At 36.8% G+C, this 21,239-nt stretch overlaps 1 protein-coding gene across 1 annotated transcript in view; it reads left to right on the forward strand.

The window, feature by feature from the left end:
• Positions 1-685: 685 nt before the first annotated feature.
• LANCL3 (LanC like 3) overlaps positions 686-21,239 on the forward strand; it is a 68,360-nt gene continuing 47,806 nt past the window's right edge. Inside the window, exon 1 of the mRNA XM_044669215.1 lies at positions 686-826. Coding sequence (XP_044525150.1) covers positions 686-826 — 141 coding nt within the window. The remainder of the gene's footprint in view (positions 827-21,239) is intronic.

Genomic DNA, 21,239 nt, shown 5'->3' on the forward strand with positions numbered 1-21,239 from the left:
CTAAGGTTCCTTTCTTGATTTCTGTTTACATTGCCACTACCCTGAATTAGTTCCTCATAAGTTACTTCAAAAAACTTCCAACTAATCTTCTTGACTCTATTTCTTCCTTTCTGATTCAAACGTCATATCCTTGCCCTTGATTATTTCACTTCCTCTAATGCTTAAGTCTAATTATACCATTTCTTTGTTTGAAATCTTTCTGTGGCTCCAAATGTCCATGAAATAAAAGGTAAATTGGCATCTCGGATCTTCCAGTGTTTTCAGTCTTCTTTCATATTACCTGTTATAGTAAGTGCTTAATAAATGGCGTGTGTGTTAGTTGATGGATATGCTCTGTATTCCAGTCAAAGTGGATTCCTCTTTATTTGCTGTTCTACCACTACTCTCTATGGTCTCTGCTTTTTGCTCTTGCCATCTTCCATGCTTCTAAAAAAACCCTTCTCCACTCCTGTTTATTGAAATCTTTCCTTTAAGTCAAATTCAGGTCTTACTTACAAATTCAGATCCTTCCAGGTTAAAATCATATCTTCCTTTGAAAATTCCACCTGACACTTTCTCTCATTTGTGTTTATATAATTGGCACACATCAATACATGACTGGTTCGATCAATGTTGATTGCATTTCATCATTCCTTCTCATTCTGTACTAATTTTCTGCAGGCCCAGAAATCTTCAGAACCTGCCCATGCGTTCCCAGAGAAAAATCTGTTCTTCTCTTGTCTTGAAGAAGGATGCTAGAAATCTAATGAGGAAAAATGAGAAGTATGCATGGGGCCATGAGAGTGAGTGGCAGACTAAAGTGGACTGGCTTGAGATTCAAGCGAATGTGAGTGGAGATTGTGGGAAACTAGAGAGGAAGAGAGGAAATGAGGCTGATGCCAGAACTCCGACTATAAGCCTCCAGCGATTTTATTTCCACTCTTTATTCAGGATAGAATTACCAGCTGTTTCAAATTTTTAGTGAGGGGCAGAGGGAAGACGCTTTCTAAAGAAAAATCATACTCATGGGAACAGCTTATAATTTAACAATAGCAGCAGAGCTTGTTTACAACTTTACAACAATAACCACTAAATCCTAACAAGCCTTATGATTTTGAAAGGTTCTTTGATTGCCTTCAAGTCATGGGCAGGCCTATCTTCTCTGGACAGGTGCTCACATCTTCTTGTGATTTCATATGAACCACAGACTTAACAGAGGCTCTGCAAAACTTGTCAATGGAAAGCATAAGCCCATTTTCCTCTAGCCAATCTAACACCTTCATTAGTCTTTCCTCATATTCTTCCAGGATCAAAGGTGCCTACTATGTGCCAGGCATTGTGCTAAGTGCTTTGCAGATATCTCATTTTGTCACAGTTATCATTTTATATAAGCTAAATTTTTACAGGAAATGGTGATAATGAAGATAAATGGTATTGCTTTTTATCCATTTCTTATTTTCAGTATTGAAAGGTAGTTGAGTAGGTCACATTAAAACTGTTGCAATTATAGGTGGCATCTTCTTGTCAACTTTATAAGAGTATACCCTCAATTTAATGGTGATTTTGAGCTTTATTCTATAATAACTAATCTCTAAAATGACTATACAAATAAACCTATTGATACCCATATCAATAACCAATAATTATCTATTCATTAATCTATAATTAGGAGGCAACTAGATGGTGCAATAGATAGATAGAATGCTAGGCCTGGAGTCAGGAAAATTCATCTTCATGAGTTCAAATCTGGCCTCAGACACATGACCCTGAGCATGTCATTTAACCTTATTTGCCTCAGTTTCCTCAACTGCAAAATGAACTGGAAACGGAAATGGCAAAACAATTTAGTATCTTTGCCAAGAAAACTCCAAATAGAGATGGGAAGAGCAACAAATATGATTAATTTCCCTTTTATAATGTCTTTAATTAATTGCTCAACATAATTTTATTATAGTTTTGATATATATTTATATTATACTCATAATATATATATATATACATATATAATATCCCAAGTTAGATTAGATTGTTTATCATGGCCTTCTCAGCACCTAAGACAGAACATTACATAAAGTAGGTGCTAAATAAATATTTGTTCAATTAAACTAAAGAAAATTTAATCCCAGGCACAGATAGTTTGATCTAGGGATCTTGGGAAATGAAAGAAAGGAATAAGATATGAGAGTAGATGCGGGGAAGGAGACACGATTGTGGAGACATGATTGATTAGCCTTAGCAATGTCTCATTACTTGACATTCCTAAGTAATTAATTTCTTCATAGGGATTACATCTACCTACCTCTTCTAGATGATCTCTTTTAGTATCAAAATCTTTTTTATTTCAACTATTCGTGATGAAAGTCTTTCTAAAATGTATGACATAGTTGACTTGCTTCTTAAATAGAGCACAGTGAACAGGATTTAACCTTTTCTTGGCTTCTCAGAAACACCACTATGAATTTTTTCTTGAGTCTATAAGGTATGTGTAACTCCCAGCCCATTGTACTGTTTGAGTTTTTCTGTTACTATTTTAGAGTATTTTTTGTTAGTTGTCCAGCTATTATTTTTTGCTACTTAGAGCATTTCTATGTGTTTCTAGCTACCTGCCTTCTTGCTTCTAAGCTGTTGTTTTCAATCTTCTGTCAGAAAACCAGAGTACCAAGCAACTTAGAATCATTCATTCATTCATTCATTCATTCATTCATTTAAGTCTCAACAAAAATTATTAATGATAGGCCACAGAGTGGTTAGAGCAATGGACCTGGAATCAGGAAGAAGAGTTCAAATCTGGCCTCAGACATATACTAGACACATACTTAACCTCAATTGGCCTCTTGTTTCTTCAATTCTAGAAGTTGAATGGAAGTAATAACAGCACCTACATTGCAAGTTATTGTTGGGATCAAATGAGATAATATTTATAGGACTCTTAGCACAGCATTTGGTACTTAGTAATTGCTCAATAAATGCTTACTCATTTCTTCCTTCCTTTTCTTATTAAGTATCTGCTATATGCAAGGAATAAAGCTAGTTGCTGGGAATTCAAAGGCAAAAAAGAAATGGTTCTTTCCTTCAAGGATATTAAATTCTATCAGCAAGAACATAGACAAATGAAATACAAACATTTATTAAGCTTGTGCTTCAGACCTATCAATACTCTGGCACTACATGACCCAGACCCAGGGGCTGAGCCCAACGGGGTAATTTTATCTCTTAGGCTCATTGTCCCTATTAAGAAAAATTTCAAATGTCACTTGTGTTTGGTTCATGTCTTAAGTTTTCTTCAAAGTAGCTTACAGTATCCTAACTCCATATGGGTACTCAGTTAGCAATGCAAATGGGTAGTAAAACTTTTATTTTTTCCCCACAGGAAATGCAAATAATGCAGAAAGACACCCAGGATCTCATAAACCTGTGAAATGCATAAAGCACTCAAATAACTCATACACATGTGTATCTATATGTATGTAACCAGAAAGAGTAATTCACATATATATATGTATAAATATATAAAATTTTGACCTGTTATATATAAAAGCATATATACAAGATGAGACCAGAAGGGAAAAAGAATTGCTTTTTTTTCCAGTCTTCTCTTTATTGTTCTTCAATTTAATCTCATTTACATTTATAGCCTCAAGCTACTCCAAGAATTTGTCTAGTCTGATTTATAAAATTTTGTAGTTTCATCTGAGCTTTGTTTGCCACTGAGCTAAATAAATTTTGTTCCATGTAACTTGTCATGTGGAATGCCTCTGAACAATCTTCTGCTTTATAAATCCCATGGAGTCACTTATATGAGCACTGACTGGAGTCTTGGAAATCAGAGAGTGTGGTTTATCCTCCTGCTTTAGTCGCTCCTTAGTGTCTAGCACCATTTTCTTTTAAGCCTGCATCTATAAATTATAATTTTATTCATTGTTTAAGTGCCAAGTAGTAGTAATAGCCTCTTTTGCATTTAGCATTAATGACCCGAGATACTTTGCTACTTGGAATGAGCTCTCACTGATACAGATTACATCTCCCCTTCCTCCCAGGGGTTGTCGGGACCAATCACATTCATCATCTAATGGCCAGCATTTTGTTGCTGAGCCTCACCACAGTTATCTAGGTTGGTTCTTGGACAGCAGAAATATGGCTGTATTCAAAACTCTTCTTGCTCAGTGCAACTTGCCAAAGTTTGTCCTCCTTTGGCATCCAACTTCCTATCCATGCCAAGATGAAGAGTGGGCACAGTAATTTCATGGAAGAATGCCATGGGAGAACTATTGTGTAGTCCTCCTGTGTGGTTGTGTATATTTTTCTTATTCTTGCTGATTATGTGTAGGCTGAACTGGGCAGTGACTGGGGCAAAAGCATCACTTGCTGACTTTGTAGTTAAAGGCTGGAATATAATCCTCATGACCTGAGGAGATCTCTAACCGATCCAGTGTCAGCCATTATGTTAACTCATCTTTCTTTTCATAGCCTAAGCAAATCATTCCACCTTTGCTGTTGGCAAAGCACAAATGGGAAACAGCTCAGCAAGTTTTTGTCTGGGGCTTTTGGTGTATTTGTTAAGCTCTGGGTTTGCTTTTCTAAAAAAAAACAACCCAAACCTAGCCCGTTGCTGATGCAAGTATTTTGTTGAATAACTTTGAATTATGGAATCGGCATATTTAAAGAGCTGAAAATGTTGGAAAATTACTATCTCAGAGGCTCAGAACTTACTTGTTAACAAACACATTATTTTTTTTCCATGCTTTTTTTTTTCTGTTGACATGAAGGGACTATTCAGTTCCTGGCACAGTAGCTTGCCCAGTGTAAGTATTCAATATATGTTTGGTGAATGAATGTTGCATAAATATTATTGTAGGTTCCACCAGGTATCATACTCAGTAATAAAAAGGGATCATAGATTTAGAACTGGACGAGAACTTTGAAAGCCATCTAGTTCAACTCCCTCATTTTGCAGGTAAGGAATATGAGACTCAGAGAAGTTAAATGACATATGTAAAGCTATTTGCAAAACTAAATGTACTAGATAGATAGATAGATAGATAGATAGATAGATAGATAGATAGATAGATAAGAGAGTGGTNATAGATAGATAGATAGATAGATAGATAGATAGATAGATAGATAGATAAGAGAGTGGTTTGCCATTTCCTTCTTCAGGTCATTTTCCAGATGAGGAAACTGAGGCCAACAGGGTTAAGTGACTTGCCCAGGAACACATAGCTAGTAAATATCTGAGGTCAGGCTTGAACTCAGGTTTTCCTGACTCCAGACCTGGTGCCACATATATGTGTGTATGTATACACATGCATATCTATACCTATTTATAATTTTGGCCATCCAGTGTCATTTATTGCACCAAACAATTCCCCTTTTAAGTGTCTCTTTGGCTCAGACAATCATCTCCAGCTGCCTCAAGCACTTGATGACCTGCTTGGCAGTTCTGTGGAGACAGATATGTGTGTGTGTGTGTGTGTGTGTGTGTGTGTGTGTGTGTGTGTGTGTGTGTATGCTANTGTGTGTGTGTGTGTGTGTGTGTGTGTGTGTGTGTGTGTGTGTGTGTGTTATAGATATAATAATAGCCAAATGTTAATGTTAGTTATATAAATATATGTAATATTATAACTATAATGTCAATTATATCTAAATGTTAGCTCTTATTATTATTAACCACCCAAGGTCATACAGGCTATAGGAGTTGCTGCTGGAATTCAAACTCGAGTTTTCCTAACTCCAAGTTAAGCACTTTGCCTGCCCTAGACCATGCTGTCTGGTTTTCTTGTTCAGACTCCTCATTTGAAAGATGAAGAAAGGGAGGACCTAAAGGTGAACTGGCTTAAGGTCACACAGGTGGTAAGGAGCCAAGTCAGGATGTCTGGGATATGCTGCATTTGCTTACATCTCCCAATATTGTCTGACCCCACCGGCTTGGAACATGAAACTTCCTGTGCTTTAGCTGCACAATTTGTCATTGATCTTGGATATAGTAAAGCTCATGATTTACCTTACAGAATGAGAGAGGAGGGGAAGGAGGGAAGGAGGCTAAAAGGAAGATAGAAAGGAAAGGAGAAAGGGAGGAGAGAAGGAAAGGAAGAGAGGGGTCAGAGAGGGAGAGAGGGGAGGAAGACAAACAGACAGACAGACAGAGAGACAGAGACAGAGAGACACAGAGATAGAGAGAGACAGAGAGAGGGAGGGAGGGAAGGGAAGAAGAAAGAGAGAGACAGAGAGAGGGAGGGAGGGAAGGGAAGAAGAGAGAGAGACAGACAGAAGGACAGAGACAGAGAGAGGGAGGGAGGGAAAGGAAGAAGAGAGACAGACAGAGAGACAGAGAGACAGAGACAGAGAGACACAGAGATAGAGACAGAGACAGAGACAGAGAGAGGGAGGGAGAGAAGGGAAGAAGAGAGACAGACAGAGGGAGACAGACAGAGAGATAGTAGAGAGACCGAGAGACAGAGACAGACAGAGAGACACAGAGACACAGAGATAGAGTCAGAGATAGAGACAAAGAGAGGTAGGGAGGGAAGGGAAGAAGAGAGAGAGACAGAGAGACAGAAGGACAAAGACAGAGAAACAGAGGCAGAGAGAGGGAGGGAGGGAGAGGAGGGAAGAAGAGAGACAGACAGAGGGAGGGAGTGAGGGAGGGGATGGAAAGAGAGAAAAGTCATCTTCAAAAAATGTAGGATGGTTGCAGACATCTTCAAAAGTGCTGATTCCCAATTTAACACTCCACAGTAAAGTGAATACTTATAAACATTGTCATGAAAATCAGTATATATCATAGTTAGCTAAAAGCTCAGTTCTGTGCCCACTAAAACCAAATCAATATTTTTCTTAAAAGATCATATCATGGTGGCAGCTGGGTAGCTCAGTGGAGGGAGAGTCAGGCCTAGAGACAGGAGGTCCTAGGTTCAAACCCGGCCTCAGCCACTTCCCAGCTGTGTGACCCTGGGCAAGTCACTTGACCCCCATTGCCCACCCTTACCAATCTTCCACCTATGAGACAATACACCGAAGTACAAGGGTTTAGAAAAGAAAAGAAAAGATCATATCATGGGGGCAGCTGGGTAGCTCAGTGAATTGAGAGTCAGGCCTAGAGACGGGAGGTCCTAGGTTCAAACCCGGCCTCAGACACTTTCCAGCTGTGTGACCATGGGCAAGTCACTTGACCCCCATTGCCCACCCTTACCACTCTTCCACCTAGGAGCCAATGCACAGAAGTTAAGGGTTTAAAAAATAATTTTAAAAAAAGATCATATCATAATCCCCACCTCCACTTTTTTCGATGTAACAAATTTTGAAAGTGCAAAATTCTTTCTCACTGCCTATTTCTTCTTTCTTTTTTCCATCTTCCTGGTTGACCANAAAATTCTTTCTCACTGCCTATTTCTTCTTTCTTTTTTCCATCTTCCTGGTTGACCAGACCAAAAGGGAAAAGGAAAAAAAAACACACTCACACTTAAATAGGACTCCAATCCCAAGGAGACACTTTAGTGGAAACTCTACTAGTGAAAAGCTAGATTTATTTTTAACTGAATCTAATTTTATTAGGAGAAAGATTCTTCACATTTAAAAAGACTCATGGAAAGTTGAGAAAAATAAACCTTTACTGTAGCACACACAAAAATTCAAAACAGAAGTTATTTAGTTTTTCTGAGATAATTTCTTACTCCTTAAGAGGGAGGAGTAAAGGGGACTGTCTTCCAAGGTTTTTTTTTCTTATTTCAAGTTCTTAACACTAAATTGAGCATTCTTTAAGCTATTACTGACAGTTAAACTATGTTTTAAATAAGCAGGGGCAAGTTCCTTCCAACTGCTTTTGCAAGTAGTTTGGGCCTGTTTGAATTTTCTTCCTCTGGCTGTACAAAGCTGAGAAAAAAATACTACACTTGATCTAAGCCAAAAGGCCGAGAAGCAATCAAAGCTGAGAAAAAAAAAAAAAAAAAACACTGCCAAAGTCTTGTAGGGGGAAAAGGTAGAATTTATCCCCACCCCAACCCCACATTTGTTTTCTGGATGTGTCAATCATATTCAAATGCAATTTACTATTAAATACCTCTTAACCTATCTTGGCTTTGCCCTGATGCTATAATTACAAGTTAAATACTAAGCAACCTTTTCTTAATTTGCTCTGATAAATGCCCAGTTTTCTTTCCTGTCTAAAAGAACATCTGAACACATTCAGAGGTGTTCTGAATTGTATTTCCATCAACTGTGGTTTTGAATTAAGTTCTGGCCAACAGGGGTCCTTCCCTTCTTCTTTTGTTTGTTAATGGCTTGCTGTGACATTTCTCTAGGAATTGCTGAGGAAAGTTCCAGTAGACTCAGACTATCTGACCTTATAGAAGGAATGTTAGTCTAAAAGTTCCACCAACTTATGAGATCTAATAGCCTCATAGGAGGGTGAACACAAGTACAATTTTACTCTAGGGCAGTGATGGTGAAACCTTTTGGAGCCAGAATGCCCAGCCATGCCCCCAACCCTGGGGTCATCCTGCCCCCCTCCTTATGCCACACAGGGGAGGGAAGAAGTATTCCCATTGGGCTGCTGGGCAGGGGGGTGAGGGATAGGAATAATGTCATCAGGCTCGGTGGAGAAGGGGAGGGGAGCAGCTCCACTCAAGTGGGGCCGCATGCCCACAGAGAATGCTCTGCATGCCAGCATTGGCACCCGTGCCATAGGTTTACCGTCACTGCTTTAGGGTATTTTTGCCTCAATTTTCAAGCCCCCCAATTTCTAAGTTAGTTATAGGGTTTATGGTTTGTTCCTACTAATGGAAGATGAATATCCTTTATTGGAAACAATTTTCAGAATAAGAACTGCTCAGAAAATTTGGTAGGAGAGAGAGAGAGATTCTTGAACTCAATACTAGCTTGTCTTTTTGGCCATTTACTTAAAATTTCTCCCTTTGAATTCCTTTGATTTCGACTTGTCATGTGAAAGTCACCTCCCAGAAATCTATTTCTGTTCACATCACATCTTCAAGTACAATGGTACAACGACGTTTGGGTGAAAACTATGGAAACAATTGGACTCCATGGCTAACTTTGGGTTCATCCTCAAAGAGACCTGGACTGCTTCTTGTAACTTTGCCTGGGATCCCAGTGGCATACTCCTCTGCACAGGTATTCCTAAGCTCATAAGGGGCTAATGTGACAAAAAAAGATGTCAAAGTTTGTTTGTGGCCTTAATTTCAGATTTTATTCTTTGATATCTTGAACATTGAACTCTAAAGCATGTTCCAAAATTAGTAAAAAGATTAATTTTTTTAAAGAGCCCTTTTGTTCAGCACTTTATGGGATTGTCTTGCTTCTATGTGATGATCTGGCAGGTGATTACTAATGTGTATATATGCTCACATACTTTTTTTGCAAGCAATAGCATTTTGTTTACATTCAAAAAGGAAGTATGACACTTCAATTATTATTATTACAAACATTCTAAAGGAATCAGGGCTGTCACCGATTAGATGCTACTGACATCCTTTGCTATAGTCTCCAAAGGTTTCCTGTGAAACTTAATTTCTGTCTCTGAATAGTCTGGTTATGTAAAATTAAGCTATGTTTTCCTTGATATAGTTCAAGCTGCTTATGGGCAGTCAATGTTTTTCTTTTTGTCTTTTTTTTTATCTCTATTTCACATTTGGCTGGAGCCAATAACTGGTTTACCACCCAAATACTAAATTTTCAATGTGAGCATTGAAAACCTTGGAATTTGGTAAATGCTACAAATCAAGGCTTGATTTACTGTTTTACTGATTGATACTAATAAAGAGATGGAAAAATTGTTAGTAATGCAGATTAAACTTAAAAGTATGTCATGTGTTTTCAGAAATTCAGTTGCTAATGTTAATATACTGTTTAATGTTTAATATACTATTATAGTCCTGCTCTATTGCCTATTGGTGCCAGACATATAGTAATGGTACTTAATAAATATAGTCATTTGATTAAATTAAAGTCCAAAAAAGGAATGAGAACCTTCCAGAATCACAACAATGAGGATGTCAGTAGAATAGCTTGTAGCTCAGAAAGTATGCTATCATTATCCACCTTCCACCCCTAAATCTATCACTTAATGCAATTACCCACATTACCCTTACTGATAATCAAGCTCTGTATCTGTGAGCTAGGATGCTACCTCCATTTTCTGTGACCTTATTCCAGCAGCAAGATGAGAGAAAATGTAGCAGTGTGGCTTAGATCCCAGGGCAACTTGATGCTAAATGTGTGAAAATGCACAGAACATATCACCTTTACTGATCTATTTTAAAGAGTGAACCATAAGGAACAGATTATGAAAAGAAAAGGTTTGTAGGAGACATTAGGATTAAAGTATTTCTTCTATTCATGGCAGTAGAAAATATATACAAATTTCCAAATTTGAACTGAAAAATAACCAAATGAAGAAACCGAAATTAAAAATAGTAAATTCCTATAGACTGCTAGCTAAAGAAGAAAGTATTATATTCACATATTATAGTCTTCCTCCTTAAAGTATTCCCTTTGAGAATGCTTCCTGATTGGAATATTCTACTGAAAGTGCTTTACTTAGGAATGCAACTTGAATCTTCCTAAATTTAGAAGAATACATGTAATGATGAGTTAAAAACCATGTAAGGATAAAACAGAGAGATGTTATATAAGATGCTATAGTCTTTGGAAGATATCTATTTCTTTCTCTCTCTATCTCTCTCTCTATCTCTCTCTCTTTCCACATATATGTATATATATGCATTCATGTTTCTCTTATATACATATATAATAGATAGCACTTATGTGGTATTTTTCTTTTTCCAATTATATAAAACATTTTTACATCCATTTAAAAATGTTTTCTATTCCAAATTCTCTCCCTCTGTATATGGTACTTTAAAGTTGAAAATTTTTCTCATTGTATCATCACAGCAACTCTGAGAGGTAAGTACTTTATTATCCTCCTCTTACAGATGAGAAAACTGAGGCAAAGAGAATTTAAGAGGATTGCCTATGGTTACACAGATAGTTAGTGTCTCAGACCAGTTTGAATTCAACTCTTCCTGACCAACATTTAATCTACTGTACCACCTAGCCTCTTATAATGTAGATAGATATGATGAATATGATAAATTAGATAGATGAGAGATAGATGGATGGATGGATGGATGGGTAGACAGATAGGATGGTGATTGAGAAAGTTAGAGAGATGATAGATGATAAATATATTCATATGCACACCCACATAAATTTCACAATAAGGTGAACAAAAGAATTATAGATTTTTTTGTAGTTATTTTGAAAGAAAAGGAAGGACCACAGAAAGGAGAGGACCTTTGCAAAGAGGGGTAGAATTATAATAACTTACAAGAGAGGAATGGCAAAGTTGTTCAACCTTATCTTCTTTCCTTTTTCAATTTTTTCTTTTTTTTTTTTTAAAGAAAATAATCTTTACACTGGAAATAGCAGAGCAAAAGTGATTTATAGAGAGAGTTTATTTCCAAGACAAGTAAGGAAATAACAAGAGAGTATCTGGCTGCCTTTGAACAATTTCAATTGCTCAGACCAGATGAACTATAACCCAGAGCCCTGATAATGTAATTTCAGAGCAACTGTCAGTGATATTTGAAAGATCATAGTAGGAAAAGGTGAATGTTGTCTCATATTTCAAAAGAGGAAAGACTTTGAAAACTATAAGCCAATGAGCTTTTCTTAAAGTCTTTGAAATATTTTAGAATATATTATTTTAAAAGTTAGTTGGTGAGTATCTAGAAAGAAAAACATTAATTCTAAAGACCCAGTATAATTTCACCAAGAACAGGTGATGCCAAACTATCCTGATTTCCTTTTTAGACAAGATACTAAACTAATAGATGAGGTACTCACGGATAGAGTTCAATTGGATTTTAGCAAAGCTTTTGATTAAATATATCATGCAATTCTTTTTAGAGAAGATCCAGAGGTACCAATTAGATAATAATACAATTATATGGATTCAATATTGGTTGGGTAGCATGACTTAAAAAATAATTGTTAATGATTTTACTGTCAAAGTGGCAGAAGGTTTCTAGTGGAGTATCCCTGGGATTCTGTCTGATCCTATACTGTCAAACATTTTTATCATTAACTTGTATAAAGATGGTGTGCTTATCAAATTTACAGATGGCACGAACTTGGGAGGAATTATTTACACAGTCAAAATCCAACTTGCTAAGCAGACTAGAACAATTGAGATGAACATAATTAGGTGAAATTCATTAGGGATAAAGTAAAACCTTGCACTTGAGCACAAAAAAATCAATTTAAAAGTGTAAGTTGAAGGAGACATAGATAAACAGCAGTTATTACAAAAAAGACTTCAGTGAACTGTAAGCTCAATATAAGTCAGCAGTGTAATTCGGCAACCAATAAAGTCAATAAAACCTTGGGCTGCATTAAGAAAAGAATAGCTTCCAGGAATAAGGAGGGCATGGTCCCATTTTATTCTCCCTTTGTCAAACCTCCCATTGTCAAATATTGTGTTCATGGTGGTGGAGGGCCTTGAGTCCCTGCCATGTAAGAATCAGTTAAAGAATATGGGCATCTTTACCTTGGAGAAGAGAATCAATCAATAAACATTTATTAAGCACCTATTATGAGTGTGAATTTTGCATCAGATACTGACTAGCTTATTACAAATATGCCTCAGTTTCTCACTTGTAAAATGAGCTGGAGAAGGAAATGATAAACATTCTCATATCTTTGCCCAGAAATCCCCAAATGGGGTCATTAAAAGTCACACGCCACTAAAAGGATTGAAGAATAACAACAATTCGTGCCAGGCACTGTGAAAGTGCTTAGAAGACTCAGCACGGGAAGCAAGAGTTGTCTTTGAGTATTTAAAAAGTAATTTCATGGAAGAAGGATTAGATTTTTTTCTGTTTAACCACAAAGAGCAGAATCAGGAATAATAGATGTAAGTTGTGAAGCTCAATTTAGGTTTAATATTAGGCAAAATATTTTAACAATTAGAATTTCCAAGAGTGAAATGGGCTACCTTCAGAGGTTCCCCTTCTTTGGAGAACTTCAAGTAGAGATTAGATTTGTCAGGTGCATGATAGCGGCATTCCTTTTATTGGTAAGAATCGGACTAGATAGCTGCTGAGGTCTCTTCTAACTTGCAAATTCTGTGACTGTGACATATTTGGCCAAACAGAAAGCGATAATTCAACTCTATATAGACATATTAATGGACTAGGGTCATTTGGTTGAGGAAAGTAATTTTAAACCTCTTTCAAAGTAAATTATTAATAAATTTGCATAGCTCCCTATGTACATATCAATATATATATACATATATATATTTATATGTAAAACCCTTACCTTCTATCTTAGAATCAATACTAATGATCAGTTCTAAGGCAGAAAAGTAGTAAGGGCTCAGTAATTGGGATTTAAGTAACTTGCCCAGGGTAACTCAGCTAGGATGTATCTGAGGTCAAATTTGAACCCAGGACTTCCATTTGGTTCTCTATCTACTTAGCCACCTAAGATTTTTTAAAATTAAGCTCTAAAACAAGTTGCAATAGCTTTTCATTAAATTTTATGCCTTCATTCACTCAACAAATATTTATTTAGTGTCTTCTATGAGCAATGCATTGTGTGTGCTGGGTATTGAAAATAATCAATTGTTACTCATGGTATTGAACTCTAGGATAAAATTGGAAAAACAAAAAAAAAGTCTGTCAGCTTTCCTGCCTTAATCACTCTTGTTACAATTTAATATTATTTCCTCTTGATCTTGCCCCAGGGGGTGGGGGCGGGGTGGTAGAGAAGAGCTCTTCTTCACATGTTTGAATACTCTTATGTTCATTAATAATCAAAATCACCTTTGACTCATCTCTCTGAGAGATTACACCTTATCCAACACGTCTCTCTTTCCTCTCTGGTGTGCGGCTCCTCAGTGTCCTTCAGATCAATTTCCTGTCTTCTAGTTTTACATGCTCCCTAGAATAAACTGCTGCTTGTTGAATGATCCCATCTATTCTGGACATATCGTCGATATACTTATATATTTCCATGTGATTTTTTCCAACTGGATTTTCAGCTTCTGGAACACAGTGACTGTTGAACTTTTGTCCTTACTTCTCAAAGTACATGACAAATAATAAAATGCTTACTGATTGGTTAATTGTCTTATAGTATTGGCAGAACCATATGCTATGGAAATATCTCTGGATGGGACCAATCTAATAATCAACAAATAATTAATAAGCACTTAAAATGTGTCCCTATGTTGGGCCCTAGTGATACAGCGACAAAAAGAAAAAGTATCAGCCCTGAAGAAGCTTCTATTAGGGAAAATAAAACCAAAAAAAAATCTTTTCCTGGAAGGTTTCCCCAGCCCTTCTTAATTCCAGTGCTTTTGCTCTGTTAATTATTTCCTATTTGTCCTGTATATAGCTTGTTTTATATATATTTATTTTCCCATTGTCTTCCCCATTAGCTTGTAAACTCCTTTGGGCCAGGGGTTATCTTTATGGCTCCTTTTGTATCCTCATCAATTAGTACACTATCTGAGCACATAGGAGATACTTAATAACTTGTAAAGATTAAAATTAATATACAATAACTAAGTATTATATTTTTACAAAGTTTATTAATAATAACTAAAGTAAAAAAAAAAGCTAGCTAACTCACCCTGGTCATGAGAGAAGAGTGCAAAAGGGAGGAGTTTCAGAACTTATAAGCAAAACAACATAAGCACACATATAAATGGAAAGGAAAAGGATACTGGATAATACAGAAAGAAATTCTGGGGAATGTAATTCAAAAGGTACAAAATTCCTAATAAATACAAAGTGCTTATTGATTGGTTGAAATACACACACACTTATATAGAACCAATATAAATTCACTTTGGGAGAGAAATACTAGTAGGGAGTTCAGAAGATGGTATTTGTGTTGAACTTTGATGGAAATTAGGGAATAGTGAGGAAAAAGTTTCTTTCAGGCATGGGGATCAATGTGCAAAAGTCATGCTAATGGGGAGTGGAATGTCATGTGTGAGGCCTGTCTGGACCAGAAAGTGTGTCAGGAGGATGCATATATAAGCCTGGAAAAGTCATTTGGGCTAGAAGCACAGGATGTGTCATTTGAAGAAAGAAAATATTACCAGAGTAGCTAACATGAAATATGGTGGCTTGGTGCATAGAGTACTGGTCCTAGAGCCTGGAATACTTTTCCTGAGTTCAAATCTGGTCTCAGACACTTACTAGTTGTGTGACCTCAGGCAAGCCACTTAATCTTTTTTGCCTCAGTTCCTCATCCGTAAAATGAACTGGAGAAAGAAATGGCAAACCACTCTATTATCTTTGCCAAGAAAAAATCCAAATGGAATCACAAAGAGTCAGACACAACTGAAATGACTAGAAAATGAAAAAAACATTTTATAGTACATTAAGTTTTGTATATGGGGTTATGAAGAATTGGACACGACTGAAAATAATTCAACAACAATAATAACAACAAAGCAAACTGAACCCTAAGGGAGGAGGTACATTTGAGTGTCTAGAATAGATCAGAAATGTAGATGATCTAAAGGGTAAAGAACATGTGGTCTCAAGTTAAGAAAGAATTCAAATAATTTCATGTCCAAACAGATCTGAAACCACAGAATTCATATATAGTTTGACATGCTTGATGTGGTGAGTTAATTGTCATCTTTATGTATCCTTATGTATGGCATCCCTGCCCTCTTTGCTGAACTGAACAAACTGTCTATAGATGGTTCCTGGCCACTGCTAAAATTTTTGTCAGAAGACACCAGCATCTAAACAAGAGAGGATGCGTTTTTGTATCATATAACTAAATCCCTGGATGATTTCTTTGTATTCAGTGCAATAGTAGCTTTATCTTAAGTAGAAAATTGGTGACTTGATTCTTTTAATCTGGGAGGAGTGACAACTTTAACTCTTCAAGATGATAGAATGTATGAGAAACTCCATCCTTCTCACTGAACAGTTGTGCTATGACATAATCTCTGGTTCTTTATCATTTTATCTTCTAGGGAGTATAAAACATGAAATGAATGACTCATTTTATGTGAAGACTGTCAAAGAACTCTCAGATAGCCTTCCACCTCTAAGGAGTTGAATAACTGCTCCCTCTTTCCATTTGAAAACAAAAACAAAACAACAACCTGCCATTAATTAACTTTGGAGGTCATTATCTTTCAAAAGAGTGGAACCCAATAGCCCTTGGAAACTCATCAGCCTTTCAATCTAACAATGGCATTTCTGGGTTAGAGCCTTGTCTCTTTTGAAGTATTATCTCTACATTATGTTAAAACATAAAAATAAAAAATATATATGCTTAAAAAATAAAATATTCTCTCCAATAAGTGATCGAGAAACCATGGAGTCATGGAAAGGCCCAGCAAGAGAATACCAGGAGACATGGTTCCAAGTTCTACCCCCACCCCTAAGTAGCTATTCGACCTTAGACAATCTATTCAAACTTTCTGTGTCTTAATTTACTCATCTGTAAAATGAGGCACTAGACCTAAATCTTTAAAGTTATTCCCAATTCTAACATTCTTTGATTCTATGATTCTGAGTTACGAGCAGGTATATACATTATATCTGGTGATTATACTTTAGGCCAAAGGTTTTTCTTATTTTCATAAGCATCCTTATGCTACAGAGTTTGTCTTCAAGCATTTTAAATTAAAATGTCATTATTGCTGTTCTTAAAACTGTAATTTCTCTCAACAAGTCAGCAAATATTTAGTTAACTGCTTTCATGGCAAGCTATGGTTAAGTGCTTGCATTCTTCACTTTTATTTTCTCTTCTGTCACCACTTTGCTATCAATCTTGATTTCCTAGAACTGAAAAGAGCCCAGGGGCATGAGGAAAGAAAAATCATACTTGAAGAGGGTGAGGGAAGAAGAATGTAAGGATCATTCCCCAAATTTTCCAGGTTCTAGTAGCCCTGAGAACAAAATTATGTCAAACTTTAGCTTATATGGGGAAAGATCATGATTTCATTGAGGCAATTTATTTTACTATTATTTTACCTTTCAAAATTATCTGTTTAAAAATGAGTAGTAAAATTTATCCAAAGTATCTTCTGTATACAGAAGGGGGTAAAAATAACCCTTATCAGGAAAAAGAAAGTTGTCTTTGGCAAAGAAGATAGAGAGCTGACCTCTGAATCAAGAACTTTATTCAAATCTTACCCCTTACATTCCTGCTGTGTAACTCAGGGCAAGAAAATGGACCCCTCAATGCCCCCAGGCAACTCTCCAAGGCACTGAGTTGCAGAACTGTGGTTGCTTTGTTTTGATAAGAGGGCAATTCCTCACCAGGAATCACTTCCATGAAATCTTAGGTCTCGTCTCCCTAAACTGCCCAAAAAGAAAAAAATCAGTAAAAAACTAGTGCTACATAATGGTGGACACATGTAGCCAGATCAGCAAATGAAAGGAATTGGGTTTGAATCAGGAAAAAGGAAATACCCTGTTTTTTTTTTTAAATACTGGGGCTGGATGACATCTATCACAATCTTTAGCATTTACTGAGTATTTACTGTGTGTAAGATATTAGAAGTATTTTCACAATTCATTTATATTTTAATGAGAGAAAAAAGTAAGGGTTTCCAGGACCCTATGGACCAAAGAGTGAACAGCTGATCTCTGTTTAGGTCCTGCACTTGCTTCCTGTGACTTGAAATAGTCTGGGATTCTGAGAAATTGTTAAGGCTCCAGGCCCAATTTTCTCTCTTCCTAGAGCCAAGACATCAGCGATCCCTTCACTTGTAGGGGAGTATACCAGCTTTCTATTTTTCTCCATCCTACACTACAAGTTCACTAGTGAGAGGGAGGTGGTTATAGGGAGCACTACCTCAGGCTTTTAGACTTTCAAAGTTTGGCTGGGCATTTCCTCTTTTTATTCTTCCCACTCCAAAAGGTAAAAGAAAAGCTGAATCCAATCTAGACCAATTCTTTTTCTTTCTATTAGGTGGCCCCTGGGACATGACTTTCTCTTGGTTTGTATTTTCTTGTCCCACCCCCTCTCTCCTCTGTACTTTGTAAGCTGGAGATTTTCTTGAAACTCCTGAGAGACCTGGCCTGGCTGCAAGAATAAGCTTGCATTTTTTCCTAGAGGTGAATTGATTCTAGTTCACTTAGTTGCATCTCTGCTATTTTAGGAGTTTATGTAATATAGAAATTATTAACCAAATCATTACCATAAAGTTTTCCCACAACAATAGCTTAGTACCCCCAAATAAGTGAACTTCCTCTCCTTCTGGTCCTTCATCCTAATTAACTTCTTTGCATTTCTAGCTAGTCAGTGGCACCATCCATTGCTTTTCTTGTTTGAAATTAATATACAGGCATGCATTGCAAACTATTATGATTGATCAGATATTTTGTATGAAACAAATCAGGAAATAGAAATATAAAGAAAGAGAAAGAATAGTTATAAAGAAGTGTCTGATGGCTACAGATTCTGGGAAGACAATCAGGGAGTGGGAAGGATTAAATAAAACCTTTTAACTACTTTTCCTCTATTCTTTTTTTTTTGTTTGTTTTTAAACTCTTACCTTCTGTCTTAGTATATCAATTCTAAGACAGAAGAGCAGTGAGGGCTAGGCAATCAGGGTTAAGTGACTTGCCCAGGGTCACATAACCTAGGAACTGTCTAAGGTCATATTTGAACCCACTCCTCTATATACCATACTGACTATCTACCCTCTGTCCTCTATTCTTAAAGGGATAGAAAGTTACAGCCAATAGACTTGGTCTGCCTTTTTTATTTCATAAAGCAAAGACCCAATACTGAGGTCACCCAACTATATTTACTCTACAGTTCTGATGAAATGAAAATGAAAGATGCCCAAAGGGATCTGATAACCATAGCACTGCCACCACTTATTCCTCATTGCAGCTCAGCTTTCAGATCCATCTCTTCCTACTTATTCTCATATAGGAATTTGAATGCTCCCACTACTGCAGGAAATTCAGCCCCTAGATCAAATGTGGAGCCTCTTCCAAAGCCGTGAGTATTACAATTCCTAGGATCCACATAGCCTTCAGAACTTTGTCCCTTTCTGTCAGGTTCAATATAGAATACCTTCTTATATAGGAAAACTAGGTTTTACTTTGAGTACCCCCATAGTGGTGATACAACTAAGTCAATGTTCGTATTTTTTGGAACTTTAGAATTTGCAGCAGTCATAGGGAAGGGAATGGGTTTGAGAACAAGGCAGGCTCTTCAATATTAGAATGGTGGGATTTCCTAGCGAACTAGAGAAAATAATATTATTGGAAGAGACCTTAGTGATCAGCTATCCCAGCCTAAGCCTAAATTATGAATCATGTCCGCAATATTCTAGGCAAGTGGCCATCAACTTTCTTCTGACAAGTGACTCAACCATTTCTATTCCACTTTCATAATTCAATTGTTAAGACAATTCAATCCAACAATGATTTATCACATACCTATAAGGCTTATAACATTGTGCTATGCACTGGGGATATAAAAACAAAAAAAATAATCAATACACAGTAATTAAGCACCTACAATATGCCAGGCACTATACTAAATGTTCTGAATACAAAAAGAGGCATAAACAGTCTTTGCCTGCTAGGATATTATCATCAAATGAAGGAGATACTACTTGAACAAATATTAACAAAGCAATCTTTATATTGATGGTTGTTCATCCTTCATTTTGAAGAGAACCAATGACATCATGGGGTGATATCTTTTAAATGAAGCAGAGTTGCACAAAGCCATCAGCTTCACTCTCTCTTCCAGAGTCATCAAAGCTCATTGGCAAGACAAGTCAGGACAATTAGTGATGGTCTAGGATGAAGGTCCATTGGATCTTCAGTGGATAGATCTTAGCATCTTCAATATATGACTAATCTCTAAGCAGCACCATAGTGCATACCTCAGCCACCTTCGAGGCCACTGAAACAAATTGTTCCTATTTGCTTATTCCACTGGAGGGAATCTTCACATGCTTAGGGTAGAGATTTCCCTAACTCACTGATGGGTTTGAGACCTGTCAGTTATTCTCAATCTGGTTTAGCCCCTCTGCCAAGACGATTTTACTAATTTGTGGCTGTTGTGCATGCTACAGCTCCTTGGAGCCACAGGTGAAGGTTTGATGAAAGGTGGGCATCAGAGGTGGATGAGCAGCCCTGACAAGGACTCAGCAAGTCCTCACCTCAGAGGTGATAGTCCCTCTGTGAACACTCTATACATTCCACAAGAGTGGACAAGATGAATAGAAAATTATTAATAAGAGGAAGGGTCTAGAATTAAGAGAGGTAAAAGATGAAATTTAAATAAAGGCTTAAAAGAAGTCAGGAAGATCAATAAGTGGAGTGGAGGAATGAGAGAGCATTCCAGGCATGGGGAGCATTCAGCAAAAATGCTCAAAGCCAAGAGATGAAAGTGTCTTATTCATGGAATTGTCAGGAGGTCGGTGTCATTAGTGAAAGATTTCATAGGAGTGAATAAGGTGTAAGAAGACTGGAAAGGTAGAATGGGTCTAGATTATGAAGGGCTTTGAATGTCAAATATTTTGTATTTGATCCCGAAGCCAATAGAGTGCCACTGGAGTTAATTAAGTATAAATGAGAGAATCTGACCTGTGTTTTAGAAAAATCACTTTAGTAGTTGAATGGAAGAAATGTTAATACCTACACAAATAAGCACATATAAAATGTGTATGTGTGTTTAATTACAAAATCATTAGGGTAGAGTAGGAATTCAGAAAAGACTGCTTTGATGTGGCACTAGCCCCAAATTTAGGTATTTCAAAAGATGGAGGTGAGAAAAGAAGAACCTTCAAGCCCAGAATTTCAGCCTGTGAATTTTCAGGAATTGGGATAGGACTTGAATAGTCTTGTATTGGGTACTTCAAGGAAGCCTCTTTAGCTGAACTTTAAAGTGAAAGAAGGAGAAACAAAACCATTTCAGTTGCTCTGCTAATTTAGATTTTTACTATTTTCTTGAAACTTTCTAGCCTGAATTATTTTTTTTAAACCCCAGGTAATCTATATATTAGGACAATTATTTTTCAAGTTCATTGATATCACAAATATCTCAACAAGCCAAATATCCCAAAATTATACTTAAAGAATCTTAGAGCTGAAAGGGCCCTAGGACAGGTAAAATGTCCATTTATCCCAGACAAGTTGCCCTTGGAGATCTCAGAAAATGGTCAAATTTCTGGGCTGCTTCCTTTATTAGAAAGTACTGTACTTAAAATTCAGGATAATAATGTC

Source organism: Gracilinanus agilis, chromosome 3 (genome assembly GCF_016433145.1).
Source record: "Gracilinanus agilis isolate LMUSP501 chromosome 3, AgileGrace, whole genome shotgun sequence".
Taxonomy (NCBI): Eukaryota; Metazoa; Chordata; class Mammalia; order Didelphimorphia; family Didelphidae; genus Gracilinanus; species Gracilinanus agilis.